Source organism: Oreochromis niloticus, linkage group LG8, assembly GCF_001858045.2.
Source record: "Oreochromis niloticus isolate F11D_XX linkage group LG8, O_niloticus_UMD_NMBU, whole genome shotgun sequence".
Classification (NCBI taxonomy): domain Eukaryota; kingdom Metazoa; phylum Chordata; class Actinopteri; order Cichliformes; family Cichlidae; genus Oreochromis; species Oreochromis niloticus.
Window position 1 is genome coordinate 10,167,002 of NC_031973.2, and position 18,679 is coordinate 10,185,680.

The 18,679-nt window shown below is 40.0% G+C and overlaps 1 protein-coding gene across 5 annotated transcripts in view; it reads left to right on the forward strand.

Annotated features, from left to right (window-relative positions):
* The window catches only part of usp54b (ubiquitin specific peptidase 54b), a 51,166-nt gene that overhangs the window by 4,900 nt on the left and 27,587 nt on the right, over window positions 1–18,679 (forward strand). For 4 of the 5 annotated variants that reach the window (XM_019362470.2, XM_019362467.2, XM_019362472.2 and 1 more), the window contains exons 2-3: window positions 5,868–6,465; window positions 16,224–16,316. In XM_019362470.2, the coding sequence (XP_019218015.1) occupies window positions 6,310–6,465; window positions 16,224–16,316 (249 nt within the window). In that variant the 5' untranslated portion in view covers window positions 5,868–6,309. Of the gene's footprint in view, window positions 1–5,867; window positions 6,466–7,496; window positions 7,653–16,223; window positions 16,317–18,679 lie in introns of those variants that run through there. The other variant, XM_019362471.2, reaches the window with a different exon arrangement.

An 18,679-nucleotide genomic window follows, 5' to 3' on the forward strand; every position in this document is an offset into this window, starting at 1 on the left:
CTTCAGAAGAGCTACTGATGTATAATTTGCTCAGATTGTACTGTGCTTATTGCTTCCAAGTTTTTGGCAACAGTTTGGGAAAGACACCGCCTGGTTTGAACACGACAATAGCCCTGTTCACAAAGTGAGCTCTATTAATAGTTTTCCTACTTGGGTGTGGAAGAGCCAAACTGGCTCTGTGCACAATCCCAACACCTCTGAGAGAGCTGTGGGCCAGACGTCATCACCCAGCAGATACAGACGTCACTGAAGTGGCTGAAAATCTGGAGAGTGGCTGTAATAGCAGTGTAGTAATACCCAGGGTTTTTGAATGTGATGCAGAACTATATCACGACTTTTAATGTTAAATATTAATATATTTAATATTTTGGCCATATTATAACATTTTCTATTGTTATCTGATTTCTCTGGAGGTTGTTGGTGTAAACAAAAGGGAGCACACTGCATTTCTGCTTCATAAACTGCTTGTTTTTTATGTAATTTTACTTGGTTTGATTGTTTTTCCTTGCATAAATTCTATAAATATTAAACATACTAAAAAAAAGAAATCACTCTAAGGACGATTCTCACCTCATCACATGTGAGGTTAAAAAGGCTTACCATCCTGACCTACTGAATAATAAAATAATTTTTATTCCTAATTGGAAAACTAATCAAGCCCAAGAGAGTGTTAAAAAAAACCTTAGCTGAATAGGGAGGAGGGACATAGAAGTTTTGATATGTCCATTCAGTTTTTCCTGGTCAATACATCATGCCTCACATACTTTGAATGAAACCCAACGGCTATAATACAGACCACAGTGAAGCTGTGGAACAAAATGATCACAATGACTTTTTTTCCCCAAAGCCAAGAAAGATGGAAAGAAGTCTTAGAACAGGACTGAGATTAGGAGAGAAAATTCAATAAAAGCTTGCTCTATTTGACATACAGTGTCAAATGTTGACGTGATAGAGCCACAGAATATCAGATGAACGTAGAGGAATGTTTTTCACCGAATGTTAACATTTATCGCCGCAATATGGATCAAAGAGGAGGCTCCATAGTGCACCGGGGACCAAGCAGGCATCCATCCATCCGTCAGATTCTGTCCTTGGATAAACTTCCTCAAACCTCCTGCGTATCACTTGATGAGCTCAAGTAAAGCTGAAAAACAGGAAGGAGAGTAAAAGATGGATAAAGGCCAGAAGAAGACGAGACAGTTCAAGAGAAAAGGACATCAAAAATATTATTACTGAAAGCAATGTATTATTAACAGCACTAGTGGCAGTAGTGGTAATAGTTTATTAGTTCTAGGTCTAGTATAATGGAGGCTGGCATTGATGGAGCCACTACAGAGGTCTACATGGGACAGTGGGCAGCTGTGTGCGTTCAGGTGTCATTCATCAACATTTTTGATACTAGTTGAACAGAACAGAAGATTTAAATTGAGTTAAACTGCTTTTAAATTCATTTTTTCATTCATCAAAAGTGCTTTTTATTCACCTCGATTTTTTTGGTGTGAGTTACCCAGTTTTTGAGATAGAAATGACTGCCTTCTCATGTGTATGATGGGAGTAGATGGCCCACTCCTTGCAGTGCTCCAAAATAGGAGTGAACTGTCCCTTTAATTGCATGGATGATGGATATCGTTCAAGCAGCTATGCAGAGAGAAGATATAGTACAATTATTGCAAGAGTAATTGCTCTCTTACATCATTGTGTGCTTTGAAGGCATTTGTTTAAGCTCAGCTCTCTTAAGTTCATTTTAATCACATTTGCCATTGCAACACCTTGATACTTTTCTTTTTAGCCACTCTGAATCTTTGGCATGCAGAGAAATTCATGGTCGCCTTGATGATAATAATGCATCCAGGTTCAGTGGCTACAAATCTAGTGCAAATCATCACCCCTCTACCTCCGTGCATGACAGGTGCTATGACATTTTCACACTGATATGCTGTGTTTGGTTTTCACCAAACACGGTGCTTTGCATAAAGGCCAAAGATCTTAACTCTGGTTTTGTCTTTCCAAAGGACATTGTTCCAGAATTTTTGCGTCTTGTTCAGATACATCTTTACAAACCAAAGCTGTTCTGCCATATTCTTTTTAGAGAAAAGATGCTTTCTCCTGGAAACCTGTTATTTTGCAGTTTCTCTGAGAATTGCACAGTCAGACTTTGGGGTCCACTCCTGCCAACTGTCTTGAATGGCTTCCAGTTGTGGATAAACTTTAAGGAGAATGGTGGACTTTAAATTGTTTTCTAATGGCCTTATGACGCTTCCCACATTGATAGGTAGCAGCACTTAGTTCTTTAAGCTCATTACTGATGTCTTTGCTCCATACCTTTGTGTTAACACAAACCTTTATGCTCCAGATCTGCAAACTGCCAAAACTTCTGCTTTTATAGAGGTCGTCACACTTGCTAAAGATCAGCACCGTGATTATCAACACCAGCATCTACTTTCTATTGAAGCAGTAAGGGTGTACTTACTTTTTCTCTCTGCAATCCTGTGGAAATGACTGTGGTGAGAAACTGGCTTTTGCAGATTGTTGTTAGACATCAGAATGAAGTACAAGTTGATCATTGTGGCGAGTAATCACCCTGTAAGACACAGGCAGCTGGCTTAGGTCATGCCAACTGCGAATGTTGTAATGATGCTCCTGCCTACAACAGGTCAGTGAACAACGTTATCAGCTAAATGTCAGGCACATGCACTAGAAAATGCTGAAGCAACCCATACATCCAAATCCTCCTTTAGGGACAAATTTACTAAACAGGGCAAAATAACATGTGAGTGTGATTCCCAAATAGCACTCATAGGTGGGGTTACTTTTATGGGTATTTTATAAAAGCTACTGTTTTCTAAACCCAGCTGCAGACAATTCATCTCAATATCAAGCACAAAAAATAAGATATGCCATTTTTTGGCATTAAATATTGGTGCAATTAGCAGAATTGTGTGTCGCAAATGTTAATAAATCAGTTTGCACGCTTCATTTAAATGTTGTCCTCCCTAAATTTTGTGCCTTGAGAAAAGAACTCCCAGAAATACATATGTAACAGGGTCAGTTACAAAAATCTTCCCACCTCTTACATGCAGTCTTGCCACTTTTCACACCAGAACCCAACTTGCGGTGCTGCACCGTGTTAGGAAATCTGGCCCTTAGTTTTCTCTCAGACTGCAGCAGAACCCACTGCTGTTCCTCAGCTTCTGAAATGCTCTGTAAAATGTAAAATGGATGCTAATGCACTACTTAAGAAAAAGCTTTGCTGAAAAGTTATTAAATTTCGAAATCTGCAACCTTACCACAACACCACTGAGAAATGTAGTTAAATTATTAGTAGAGCACTACAGCCCACGCTGCTTATTTGTATCAGATGCTGGCAGAGATGGATATCTGAAAATGAATACTGACTGCTGAGAAAAGGTGACTGCTCACTCTGTGACAACTGCCTCATGCTCAAAGCCAGGTTGTGCTGACTTCCACCAAGTTGATAAGGCAGACATGAGGTCACAGGTTAGTGTCTTGATGCACGGCACAAAGAGTGTCCTCACCTCAACATCACACGTGGAAAATCTCCTCCATCTGTAGTCGCTGTCTGTGCTGCATCCACAGGTCCTGGTTTCCTTATGCCTGCCAGTGCGGGGTCAGGGAATTTGAATGACTTGTGCCTTGACTCACTCTGGCTTCCAGGAAGTCTCCAGCATCAATACACATCATCATCATCACTTGCCAGCCCCATGTGTGAGTGTGTGTTAGTGTGTGTGTGAGTGTGTGTGCGCTATCTCAACCAGTGCAGCATAGTGTGTCTCTCTGTAAAATCACATGGTTCGGCTTTTCCCCCGCGTGCCTGCTGCTTGGCCTATTTCCATGGTAACTAGCCGAAGATGTGGGGACACACAAACACATGAGCACACACACACGCACACACACACACACGGTCCACATAAACAGCACTTGTGCGAAGGCTTGCCAGAGCTATCTCGGCTGTGTGGGGCTGTAGGGTGCAGTCAGAGAGAGGATGTGTGATCACACACTCCACACAGGCTCAGCGGGAGACACACACACACACACACACACACACACACACACACACACACACATATGCACACTGTATGCTGAGAAAGAAGCTCAGAATGCTGTGCTGTAGAGAAAAAAATGGCACACCAAATCCCTTTTTAAATCCTCAGGCAATTTGGATTTGTTTGTTAACGGATAAACGTATATAAGAGATAGATAGATAGATAGATAGATAGATAGATAGATAGATAGATAGATAGATAGATAGATAGATAGATAGATAGAGTTTGCAGTAGAACTCTGTGTCTCTGACAAGTGGATGAACTGACAATGTTGCTGCCTAACAGTTGCATAATGTTTCCTTCTGTATTCGCTCTGATGCATTTCACTTGCCATCCTTGTCACGATGTCCCCTCCCCAAGCTCTATCCCACCCCCCCATCACCCCACCCCACTGTTACCCATCCCATGTGGCCATCGCCATAGCAACTGCCCACGCTGCTCACCTGCTCGCCGCAGCATCCCTGCGCCCTCTGGCCTCTCGCCAAGGGGGTGCTGTGGCAGTAACGCAACCCAGCAATCAGGCGAGGGAGCGTTGCCAAAAGTGGGGAAGCTATAGGGGAAGGAAGGAAGGAAGGAAGGGAGGGTGGAGGGGGCACTGCGGATATGTTAGCTACTGCCCTGTGGTGTTATGCAACTTCATGTACACACACCCACGCACACATATTGTAGAGTAACAAACACACACAGATTGCCTTTTTTTATCATCTCACACACGCATGTTTAGAAGCCGTGCATATTGATGCTTGAACCAGCATAAGCTCCAGATAATGTCCCTAAGTACTGATTATGAAATGACATAACAGATTTCTTCCTGTGTCCTATCACTGATGCACCGCTACCCTCCCTCACATTATTGTGTTCGTATGATGTTTACATGATGGCAAAGCGACAGCCTTTACTGCCTTTTTAAAATTTGCTTGTTTAAATGTATTTCATTATTTTATTTTGCTTTTTTTATGTGTTGATGCCATAAAAAAGGCCAAGACACATTTCAGAAGTATACAGTGATCAGCCATTACATTGATACCATTGACATGTGAAGGGAATGATATTAATCATCTTGTTAGCGTACTGGCAACCATGTGTATGATACTATGACTTAAACCACCCACTTAATCATAATTATAGACCAAGTTCACCCTCCAACAACATATGGCCTTGCAAAAATTGGTTGTAAATGTCTTGCAGAGTTCCCAACCTGCAACCCATGTGACCCACATGATCTACTTAACATGTGCAAGACAATAGGTGTGTTTAACCTGATATCGCGGCAAAACGTGAAGTGGACTATTCCCATGCCATGAGACTGGGTTGGTGTGTTGTGACTATTGGGCCACATCTAGTCTCAAAGTCTGAGCCAAAGTGCCAAAGTATCCTGATTAGGACCAAATGTTGCCGCTATCTAGGCTAAAGTTGCATTAAGTTGCAGTTTTGCTTTGAGCGATCGAATGTGATGATTACTTGTTCATGCCGTTTCCATGCTAGCGTGTTGTAACAACTATAAAGGCAGTAGAGGGAATAGTTATCAGTTATATTCTTGTATCTGCCAAACAAACTCTCAAGAGGGGTAGTCTCACTTTCATTTATCTGGTTAATACCCTGGAACAGAGTTTATTGTTTAAGTCTTTACAAGTCCTCGTCATTTTTTTTTTCAGCTGCATTAGTACTAAAGGAACATCACTGTGTCTGTGGGTCAACAGGATTTAGTACCACAGTTGTACCTGTTGGTAAACCTGCTAAAGGTTCTTGTTGCTCGTTGTCGTGTGTGCAGAGTCCTAACAGGTTGGTCTTTGTGTCTTGCAGGCAAAGTAAAAGAGGAGAAGAAAGCATCGACGGAGTCCCCACATGGGAGCTGCAGCGCTGTCTAATCCATGTGACAGAATCTGCCAAAGGACGCTTTGGAAACGTTCTCATGTCTTTAAACACAAACTGCTAAATCCGAGGAGCTAAAAACAGAAAAACAAAAAGCCAACCGCTGGCTCATGCAAGTGGACAGATTTTAAAGTAAAAACACGGCTGGAGAGGGGCAGGGTTGTATGGGTGCCAAATCCCCGTCTAAGACACACCGCGTCTCCTCAATCTACGGCCGCCACCTCCCTCCTCTTCCTCCGTCCATTTTGTCCTCCTCTGCTTTTCTCTCATTCTCCCTCGTTCTCTCTCATGGGAGTGACATAGAGGCCGTTGTTTGGTCTACTGCCCCGCCCCTTCTCCGCCTTGTCGTGGAAACGGGGGCGTCCAGGTAGTGATGTCGTGGAAGAGGAACTACTTTGCGTCGGGTGGTGGAGCAGTAGGTGGGGTGCAGGGGCTGGTGACCCCGAGAACCATGACCTCTATCGCACCCAGCAAAGGCTTGAGCAACGAGCCGGGACAGAACAGCTGCTTCCTCAACAGCGCCCTGCAGGTCAGTCAGATAAACACATGCAGAAAGTTTTAGGGGATAAAATGTTTTTCATGCAGATTCTTACGACTAAAGCAGTATTCACTGGCAGCTGATCTTAATCCACCTGCATGAGTAATTGTCACACTAGTTCAAATACTCTAAATTCGTAGGTTTTCTTAGAAGTTAAAAAAATCTGACTTCATTTGATTATCTGTCAGTTTAACTTGTCTACCCTTCCATTTACCTTCCTCTAAAATATGTAGACTCAATAATAAAAGCTGCATGTTTACCTATAGTGATAAAAAAATACTAATTTATACAGCTTCAAATTCTTTCTGGCTGCTTAACAACTTGCTCTTCTATCTAAGAAAAGCACAAAATACAGGTGATTATTTCTCCAGTGATTAAATATGACAAAATCTGTGTTTCTCTGAAAGCCTTTACAGTGAAAATTTTTCAGTTTAAGTTTGTCTATTATTGGCAAAAAATAGCAACTACTTCCTTATATAAAAACTCATTTTTCAACATCTGTGTCTATATTTTCACATTTAGGACATAATGCACAATGCTAACACACACTTTCATGAAGCCAGTGGTCACAAGTCTACCCTCGCACTGCAGTAAATTGCTCTTAAAGCGCGATGGGGATGAGATTAGCGCCATATTAACGAGGGTTTGCGTGTTTCGGTTGGTTTTGGCACGGCTGACCGTCTGGCTTCAGTGTGGACATCCAGTCTGAGTGTGTGGATGCTTACGCTGTGCTGCTGCATCTCCTCTCTCTCTTCACACACACACACACACACACACACACACACACACACACACACACACATAAAGATTGCTTCCCTCCTCCCAAGACTTCCAGCTGGCACAAACATACCTGCACTCACATGAACACACACACATACGCACACACACACACACACACACACAGACACACAGTAAATACCTCTTGAGTACTGGCTTGAAAGAGAGCGAGGAAGAGAGAGAGAGTAAGAAAAGAGAGAAGTTAGCTGAAGAGGGAGGGGGGTGGTGGGGCAGAAGCTTAGGGAGAGTCGGAGAGAGCAGAGGGATAGATGTGAAGAGGAAAAGTTGCTGAAGGAGGAGTAGAGAAGAAAGGGATGAGGAGTATGCAGTATGAAAAAACCAAGGAGAAGACCGAAGGGGATGCTGCTCAGAGGTATAAAGGAATTAAAGAGTCCAATAAGGTAAGAAGAAAGAACAGAATGTTTGTGAAGAGCAAAGAGAGGCAGGGAAAAGGGAGAGAGATGAAAAGACAAAGTGAAGGACATATAGTTTGGGTGTTTTTTGCGAAATAAAGAAAATGCCTCAACAGAGGCATGCAGTGCAGCTTCAGCAGCAAAGGAAGTGGGCCACTTCAAGGACACGCACACATGTGCACACACATGAACACACATGCACACATAGAATGGGGAGAGGATGTTTTTAGCAGGACACAGATGAGTGAGGATAAACTGAGGCAGTGTTAAAGAACTGAGCTGCTGTTGGCACTACTTTACTGTGTGTGTGTGTGTGTGTGTGTGTGTGTGTGTCTGTGTGTGGGGGGGGTGCTCATGTGGGCGTTTTTGCTTGTATTAACTATCTGTTGGCAGGTGAGATGAACAATCAGACATCAGATTTCAGCTTTAGGACAGACTTGCTTCATCAGCAGTTATCCTGCAACTTAACATTATTTTTGCAGAGATTATTTTAGTTTATCTAATGTAAAAATGTACAAATGCCATGTCTCAAATAGAGAAACATTTTATTTTTACAGAGCCCTACTTTTTCTGCCTGAAATCCAAAAATATTCTTATTTTTGTACATTGAAACAAACCATTATCACATATTATTTATTCATTTAGGTTCATTTTTTCATGTTTATTTATAAATCACTTTTTAAAGATCTTTTTAACTTTAAAAAAATACTGTCAACCAGTCCATTCAGCAGCTAGCTGTAAAAAAAAAGCTTTGCTCTTTGTTCTGTATAATGTCGTACTGCTATTGTGCATCGATACTAAGTGAGATACTGTCTCTCCTGCTCCTCAAGGCCCCTTGGGCAAAGAAGTTAACCTCCTGCTGCTGCTGCTGCAGTGGAGCTGCTGTGTGACAGCAGCTGCATCAGTGTTTTTTTTTCTGTATGAATTTATGTAGTTTAATGAGCGAGGTGCTCCAAGGTAAAGCGTATGCTCAGCAACTTTTCATTGTGTAAACACAGGTAAAAAAATATCATAGCTAAAGGATGTATGGATAATGCTGGCTTTGATAAAAAAGAAACATGGGTTCACTCATCAGGCATCGGCGTGCACGTGTGCGTCTGCTTGTGTGTGTGTGTGATGCAGGGGTAGGGAAGAGCAAAATTAAGATGTGCACCGTTTTCTACATGACTCTTATCAAAAACAAATTTTAATTTCATTTTAGGATTCATGTCTGTATGGATTGCAAAATTAAATTTTTTATCATATGCTTGCATTGGTTTTCCTGCAGTTATACAGCTGAAGTGAAAGTAAAGTAAGATTTGCACATTGCTGCAGGACCTGTACTGATGTCAGAGTTCAACACTACCTGCTTGAATCAGAATCTGACCCTGAACAAGTAGAGACTGCTGTTACACGCCACACTACTTAATAGTAAAGAAAAATATTTAGTGTGTGCAAAGAGACGGAGTATGCTAAATATGCCATGGTGCAGGTCAGCATGCTTTACTGGTCATTCTGATCCTGTCGAGGTTGACGCCCAAGCTTCAGTGAAGACGTGTTTCCGCTGCCTTTAGTCTGCCTGTCAGCAAGATTATTATGAAAATTTCCAGCCTAATTCCTTGAAACTAGGTGGAAGTGATCCTTCTAGTTTTTCATGTATTCACCATCAGGGAACGCTAACAATGAAGCCAGCCGAGTTCAGGTTGTGGCTTAGCAGAAATGATTCACACAGTTCTTGTTTGCTGACTCCTAAGATTTCTGCAGTTTATGATTGCACTCAACTCTAACATTTTGACATTCTCTAGCTTCTGTTCAGTGGGCATACAATCAAAGCTAATGGTGATGTTAGCCGCAGTAGCCGTTCAGTATTTGGACATTTTGTTGCAGAGAAACTTCCATAAAAAAAGTCAAAGTAATGCATTGTTTTTTCAGTTCCTCGGATGCTGTGAGTGCACGAAGACTCTTATGTTCACTCTGACTGCCAACAGCAGAACATTTGTAGCTGAGACGTTTTACAGTTAGAGACTCTGGCAAGCAAATAAAGAGGCCGGAGTGCAAGGTAGCTGCTTATTCTTTGTTTGAGGCTGTGCCAAACTAGCCGCTAGGTGAGCATTATGGAAATGTGTTACATAGTGACACTGATAAGTTATGGAAGAAAAACCTGGACTGCAAACAAGGGATTGCAGGTAGTTTAGCAGCAGTGTTTTCCTTGGGAGAGAATGTCTCCTCTTTGCATTGACTTTGTAACTGTGAAGCAATTTGCTTTTTTAAAATATTCAAAGAACATGAGAAATTTAGCATGGTTGTTATTATTATGCCAGTGACCCTTTAATATCTATAAGGCAATATAAAAAAAATACTCAAAAAGAAAACATTACTCAATTTCAAGGTCTAGCGGTGGAGACAAGTTTGAGGTTTTCGCTTGTTTGAATATGATCCTAGGAACCGGAGCCCAACAAAACATGCATTTGAAGCATTTCTGATATTTGTGATTTGAAGCAAAAGGCAAACTCATCACTGATGCAGGGGGAATTAAAACAAAGGACGTTTGCTGAAAGTCAGCAATTGATGGAAGAATTTGGAGCAAGTTTGAGTGTTGGAGCAGAGTTCAGTTGATGATTAAAGTTGAGAAATAAACTCAGCATTGCGAAGGTAGTGCAAAAAATTGTAGTGTGGCAATTGTATGTAGCTAAAGAAATATGCAAAAGTTGTGAGCCAATCCTCAATTTGATATATTTCGAGCCTTTCCAGATGGTATTGCATGGTGGATCAAAATCCATCAATTCTGACAAGATCCTCAACACCACTGGCTGAAATGCAGCCAAAACCATGACAGAGCCTCCACCGTGCTTTACAGATTACTGTAGACACTCACTTTTGTACCTGTGTCCTGAACGCCTTTCTGGACCTGTTTCAGTAGTTTTACTGGACTTTTGTCCTATTGCTCAAAGACATGACTTTTAGATACTGTTCACCTAAGGTAGACAGGTTTTCAGGCCTGCCACTTCTTTTGTCTTCCAATTGTCCAACTTCCTTAATTTTCTTTGAGGACACACAGCATGCCATGCCAAGATATACCAAGTTTTCAGCTGTTGGCTCTTTGGAAATCATTTTGTTTGCAAAGATACATTTTTATTTTATTTTGGTGTATTTTATAGACTCATCTAAAGAAATGGGAACAAATTATGTGTTTGAAATAGGCTGGTATTAAAAAATTCCTAAAAACACATTTCAAAATTGGTTTCCTGCTATGTTTTGACTTTAAACTGTGTCATCTCTTAAGTACATTTTTTCAAATGCTTGAATTATTTAAAGGTCAGTGTTAAGTGGTTAAACAAAAAAAAAAATGAAAATGGTCAGGTACAAGGACAGAACTGAAAATGAGTGAAGTAGCAGCCGACGTCTAGAAGAGAAACTTTGAAAAACCTCTGGAAAGCCTGGAGAACTACTCAAGACCTCTTTAAAATAGTAAGAAATTCTTGCTTCGTGGATTTAAAATATAAAGAAATGACGGGTGGCTCATGACTTTTCCACATTATTGTATCACACCTTAGAAAAACATTATATAATTTTAATTTCATGGCAGTATTACCTAATTCATATCCACAAAACTTTAATTGTGCGTGATATATTATGATAGCATCATGCTGCAAATCAACCACCTTAGAGACTGAAATCACTTAGATACTATAGCATGGACTAGAAATACTAAAAGGGAGCCTGTTTTGCTCATTTTTAACTTCAAGAATGAAAATATGAAGATGGAAGTGAGCATAATCTCTCTAAAAAACCTACTAAATGACAGATACACAAGTCAAAAGTACAGGATATTATGAACTCGCTTTTGCGATGACAACAGTATCATGTGTTAAACAAAAAGCACAGGAAATGAGATGGCATTACCAGATGTGGTAATAGGAGACTGGAACAGAAGGAGCTGGGGACACGGAGGGCAGATTTCAGCCAACAGAGTCCTAAGAGCACTTTGAGGCAGGTGGTGCTCCGGTTATCCGATTATGAAGGCCTCCTTATTGTCTTTATTGAATACTACTGGGGGATGTTTGAATGTGATTGGTATTTAAGAGAGTCAGCTGATGCTGAACAGCTGACGTGCAGGAAATGCCTCCGTGTGACAGTGTTTCCAATCATTAATGACAGCAGCTGTGTGTATGTACATTTTGGAAGCCTTTCAAGTAACAGGCAACAGGCATTTATAATAAGACTGTTTATCAAGGCTAAGTCACAACCCAACACCATTTATATGTAATGGTAACCTATTTATTTAGCTCTTGGTTTACACTTTATAAACAAATCAACTGACATTTGTAGGCTTCATTAAAGTGGTCACAGAGCTCCACCCACCTGCTATTTGAACCTTTTGTTTGTAAGGCTCAGCCAATTAGAAGAAAGTTGAAGCGAATGCTCAGACTGATGATTAATAGCACCAAGGGTCAGTGAATTAGTAAGTTATTTTGAACAGTGAATCATGCAGAGCTACTCTAGGTGAGTCCAAGAATAAAAATAAGGCGTTGGGTATTACCATACTCATTTCATTTTATGTTGTTCAGGCCATAATAACTCAAATAAAGTACCAGAAATTGTAATTGATTTTGAGTTTCAATTCAGTTTGACTCCTTAAAAAAAGTGAATCTGCATGTTTTTTAAGTAATACGGGAGTTTTGCCAGAGACAGACCACACCCCCCAAAAATTGCAAAACCCATAGAGATGCACACAACAAGATGAGGCAGTGAGCCATGAGCTCACACACTGATTTTAACATGAACATTTACAGTGTATTATTCCTGTGAATCATGAATAAGTAGAATGATAAAGATTACACATGAGTGTGTGGTACTGTATTTGCCAAAGTAACACAGATATAGTGGAATGACACATTAAAGGAAAAAAAAGCCCGATCCCTTGACCTCTCCTGTCAGGGGTCCTGATGGCCCTGCGTACCTCTGCGGGCCATTCTGCTGGCATGTTTTGGGCCAAATCAATAAGACATTGCTGATAGTGATCGCCTTTGTCTCTGACATATGGCAAGGCTCCCCAATCCATAGGGCACAAGGGTTCACTGAATGAGTTGATGAGTATAAAATTGATTGATGCTCTGGCCCCTGTTCTAAAGCCAATCACCACCTCTGTGATGTTAGACAGCAGTCTTCACCACCATCATCAAAGCAGCAAAATCTTATAGATGAATAGTGTTTCCTTCCTGCAGTAGACATTCCTTTGATTTGCCACCTGTCTGTATCTACATTTAGCCGCAGCCAATATTGTTGCAGCCTTTCATGTAATCTGTGTAATCTTGCCTTTCTTGACTTTAGCCGAGGCAGCACAAGTAGCCTTACTAAAACTGCACCAGGTCTGAGCAGAAGTGCTGTCTCAGGGAACCATAAATCTCACAAATATGCAGTGAACACATGAGCGTACTTTGTACAAACTTTTTCCAAGGCATCGTAAATCTGGCACTCGTGCATCAGGTATCACCCTGTCACTTAGCACACCAAGTAAAGCATTAGCTGATGAGGTCATCGTTTTTGTCATGCAAAGAACTGTAGTTTTTTTCCCCCCTAAGATGTTCCTGCAGTCTCACCATTGTTTGCGAGAGAAAGACAAAGAAACGAAAAAGGGGAAAAAATGAAGAGGAAGGAAAAACAAATGATACAAATGATAGCAGGGGTGAGAAAGACAGGGGGAGGAACAAAGCGAGGGATGTGCTTAGAGGAGGAGAAAAATGAGATGGATAGATACATGCTGATGAAGAGAGATGGGCATGGAGAGACTGTGCCCTCCTTGTGGCTGCTGCAGTGCTGTGCAGGGAGCCGATTCATCACGACCAAATAAACTACAGAAAGAGGAGGAGAAACAGTGAGGAGGGGAAGATAGAAGGGATACACTGGCGTCAGCATGCAGTCTATTATCAACTGTCTTTTCTTTCTTCCACTTATCACTCTCTTTATAAGACACACATTCCAGTGTAATGCTTAGGTTGCCATACAGTTTCTTTTGCATGCATACTGTAAGTGCGTGCAGTCTTGTGCATTTGTTCTGCAGATCTCTGTAGAGGCCTAAGGGACCTTCTATGTTAATATTATCTTTTAACATCATGCTGAATTAATGCACTCAAAGCTTTTTCTTCCAATTATGCATTGGAGAGAGGGAGAACGGCAACAGCTGGTTTACCTTCCCTTTCTGCAAGTTTTTTTTTGTTTTCTCTTTAGTTGCTTTGAGTTTTTTTGCTGGTAGTTTTCCATCGCTCTGTCCGCTGACTGTCTTCTATTGCTGAAAATATAAAAAGCAGAAAGCACACTCAGTGGAAGCTGATGGAAAAAAAACAATTAGCTGAAAATGGCTGGAAGCCATCACGCGCTGCAGACTTGGGTGTTGATTCTCTGCAATCATTTCACATTACTGAAAGTCATTTGATTCAGTTATTTTCAAAGCTACAGTGTGAGTAACCTCTATAAACAGATTTTGCAAATCCGTATGCAGAATCATTTGGAAAGGACAAGAGAAGAGGTTTACTACCAGAGGTTTCTTGAGGATGGCAAACTTTGGTTGGATGCAGGTCAACAGATCAGGTTGATGGCAAAAGAGGAAGTCCACTTGCTGAGTGCAATCTGATGTCTGCTTAGCTTTTCAACATGTCATCAGTCTCATTTTTCTCTTAAATCAAAGTCAAAATATCACACTAAGCCATGAATTACTGCATTTAACTATAGTTCAGACACGTGAGGTTGAAGCATCCTTTCTCACATATGGAAATTAAATCAATCGAGACCGAGAGAGTGGTGTATGTACTGATTGTAAACTAGGTTTCCATGTTAACATCTGAAAAACACGCTGAAAGAAGTAAAAGAGGATTCCCTTTGCTGCATCTTTAACTGTCTGTTTGAACCCATGCATCAAAAATATTAGTGAGCAGCCTCATCTCTTCAAACACAGAACAAAGCGCTTGTTTTGCCACACTGCTGGGTGCAGATTAAATTCACGCATCTCATTTGTTTTAGATTTTAGTCAAACTTTTTAACTCCAGAAAAACAGAGCACCTGGCCTGCTCTTTCCTTTTCAGTGGTGCTGTCAGTCGCTATTTTTGGCTGCTGCGTACCTGCAAAACTAACATACCAGAAAACATGCTGTGTTACTATGCCAACCTGCAGCCACGAGCTGTCACGCCACCAAACTTAGCCTTACTGCATATTCAAAAATGGTAATTCCACTGATTATGGCGACTGACGCAAGTGCAGTTTCTAAGCAGCGAAACCATCAGAAAGAGAACAAATCTTGTGACAACAGGTCACTCCAAATCGAGATTTAATTCATTTTAATCACGCAATAATTTGGCTGTCCTGGTTTTTAATTTAGTATTTGTTCAAGTTTGGCCTTGTTTTAGTTTATCTGATATCTTTCTTGTGTTTTTATAGAGTTCATGTTTTCCCAGTCTGTTCTTTTCTTGTCCCCACTTCCTGTTTTACTCTGGTAATGACTGTGCGTCTTTTTAGCTTCTTTACTTCCTGTTTGCCCTCCTTTGTGATTGCATACCCCACCCTCATTACTTTCACCTGTGTCAGTTGTTTTCAACTTTCTTTAATATCTTTAATCGACTGCGTGTGTATATAGACTTGTGTTTTCCTCATTGCCTGTTCATCTTTTTCCTCTTTTGTTCCATTTTTTAATTCCCTGTTTTTATTTTCTAGTCTTTTGGACTTCCTGTATCTCTTTTTTTCATAACAGCCATTAAGGGCTTGCTTTTTGTTATTCAACCTGCCTCTGTGTCCTGCGTTTGCGTCCTTTCTCCCAGAAGTCCTGACAGAGGGTTTTAAATCAGTACAGACAAAGTGCGCACACAAGCAGGCATTTTGCTTTTAGGTGCAGGTAGTATATGATGGCACAAAAGAGAAAAAGTCTCTATCGGATCTTTTTCAAGGACATAGATGAAAGTGTTGCTTTTCCAAGCATGCTTTAAGAACTAAATAATGAAAGTTCAGCTTTTAAGAATTTTTGCAACATACTGAAGCTTTTAAATCAGTTACCAAAAGAAGGGTGTATTCAAACTTTTACTTATTGCTCAATCAACATCTGATTTATGGGTTTTACTTGCGTAACATGGATCTTTGGGCTGTGTGGGTAGTGGAGCAGAATGATTTAATTTTAGATGACATGAATCAAATGCAGTTTCCTGCTATTTCTGATCACTCGATAATCAAAAGTGCATTTTATTCTTAAGTAAATGAAGAACTAATTAACTAAATGTTTTGCTTTGGCTCTTTGGGAGACTCCAAAATTGCCTTTTTGCAAGAACAACCCTTTGATTAAAAGTCATGTGAAACACATGAGTTGCAAACAAATAAGAAAACAGATATGTTAAAAATCTAGCTCTCGGTGATGGAGAGCAGGATCAAACGCGCAGAAATAAACAAAAGTGAGAAATTTAAACATGCTGAAGCTCAAAGAAAGAACAAGAGGGAACTGAAATCTAAGGAATAAACAATAAAATTAAGACAAAAAGGGACAAAGGACTTGGTTCCAGTTTGAACACTGGATAAGTAATAAGTTCATTAACTGTCTTTCAGGTTCTTTGGCATCTTGACATCTTCCGCAGAAGCTTTCGACAGCTGACCACTCATAAGTGCATGGAGGACTCGTGCATCTTCTGTGCTTTGAAGGTAAAACATCCCCTCCTTTTGTCCTCTAATGGCTTGCAGTGGTTTTACTGTAAACCTAAAGCAGTGCCCATTACTCTGCTGTACGTCATTGTGGCAGTTTTCCTGGTTGACAGTTTCTGTTGGTCCATTATGGTCCACAGCTCACTTATACTTCAGTTTAATAGTTTAACATGCAAACAGTTTATTATTCCATTACATGTATCTGCCAACCAGTGTAGGGTGACAAAACAATGTCATTGTGTTTTCTTTTCATTGGGCCCTTCTTTTTATTTGTTATCTGAAGTGTTACAGCATACAAAACCATTACAGTAAATCACTAAGAGCATGACAGATAAACAGAGGCAGATATGATGCAAATGAAATAAGACAAACTAATAAACAGCTAACAGAAGATTATTAGAAACAATTAGAGCTGCACAAACAGGAATGTTTATTTTTACATGTCTTTATATTCATTTATTTGTGCTATATAACAAACAACAAACAAAAAACCATTTTGGGTTTTTTTAAGCTAATGAGAGACTAAATTCTTTTACGCATTTATGCAGTGGTGGGGGAAACCTATCTCTTTCAACTCAGCAGGAGGGATTCTTGCAACTGGTTATGTAACACTCTAATACTTTTGATTACTTACTTGAAAAGAGTAAAAAAAGCACACAAAATGAACAAAAGTGCCTGCTTTTTACATTTTTACATTCATATTAAAGAAATGGGAAAAAATGTATTCTTTTCAATGATAACTGTTTAGGTGTCAGATAGAAATGTGAGATTTATGCCACACTTTTATATTGTTAGAAATATAATATATCATTGTCACAATATGGGAGAAATATATGGGAAAGGGAACACTTCCATGACACACAAACATATAAAATAAAATAATGCATCTTTTCTGCTTCTTTATCATTTGGATGGAACTGGATGAGATAATGGTGAAACACTTATTTTGTTCCTACGTGTTCGGCATTGATCCAAAGTGTTTTTGGAATTGATGCAGTGGCAATATTGAGACCAGCTCACTTCCACTTTTAAACACAACCATTTTCAAAGGAGGTTTGGTCTTGGACATTAGCCTCATTGTTGCTAAAGGTTTTACCTCAAGATACGCCATTACCACCAACATGGTGCTGTCGCCCAGACTTGATGTTCACATTTCTACCAAGGAGCTGAATCCACTGCTGAAGGGAATTCAGCAACGGTTTGCAGATGCAGTTGCAGATTCTTTTGGCCATGATTTTCTTGCATTGAAAATTTGTCCAGTTTCTTTGCTACCCTGTTCTCAAAAAGGCTCCAGCACTGATACAAAAGAGGTATCTGAAGCAGCAGGAGTAAGAAGCAGCTCAGGTGTTCATATATAAAATGAATATCCCAGCTTTGTATTTTCATATCAGATCACTTTAACCCCTTAATGCCTAGTGTATAATATTTGATACATACAGTTTTTGAGACTTCTACAACTAACAAAATAAATTGCACAGTACATTTTAAGCAATTTTAAAAAAGCCAGATGTGGGAAATACGATACAAATTAAAAGTCATATATGGAATTCTAAATTTAATTTGTTTTTTAAACAAATTAGTCGGATACTTTAATAAACTGTCCATTATAATAAAACATTTGATTGTTTTGGCAATTTCATGCTTTAATGGTTCACGCTTTAAAGGGTTCAACACTTTTACTCTAGTCTGTCTCAAGCCAAAGACACGATGCAGTGAATAAGTGGTGCTGCTACACTATATATATATTTTCTTGCCTGTATTTGTATGATTTCTTTCCACTTTGTGACCTTTATTCTTTTTTTTTTTAAAAACTATTAAAAAAATTACAGCTTGTAAAGATGAGGTTTTAACTTGATTACACACCTACTAATCTACACAATTTACCTGTTTTGTTATTGGTTGCATTTAAAATTTGCTCGTATGCAGTATTTTGTCTTTCTGCACATAGTGTAAAATACAACATGTGGTTCTGTGAAGAGCAGATCTTATTAAGTGTTTAGAAGCAGCACATTTATAGACTTGTGTACTGGTTAAATTAATTTATCATATTTATATGTATGAATATTTATTATATTTCATATTTTCAGCAGCGGCAAAGTAACCAAACAGAAACAGGAGATCGGTGAAGTCGTGAGACCCTCGTAATGAACGAGCCTTATGCAGCTCTGTTTCCGCCATTTGTTGCATCAGTGATGACAAATATGTGTCTGAGTGAAGAGAAGTGCTGTGTGTAATGTGGTGTGGTGTAATCCAGTGTGTGTGTAGCGGTGTCGATGTGTGTGTTCCACACGCTGCTCTGTCTCCAGTGCTTCTCTGTAATTAATTGGCTGACTGAAAGCGCTGAGCTAGCAGAGCCCACGCTG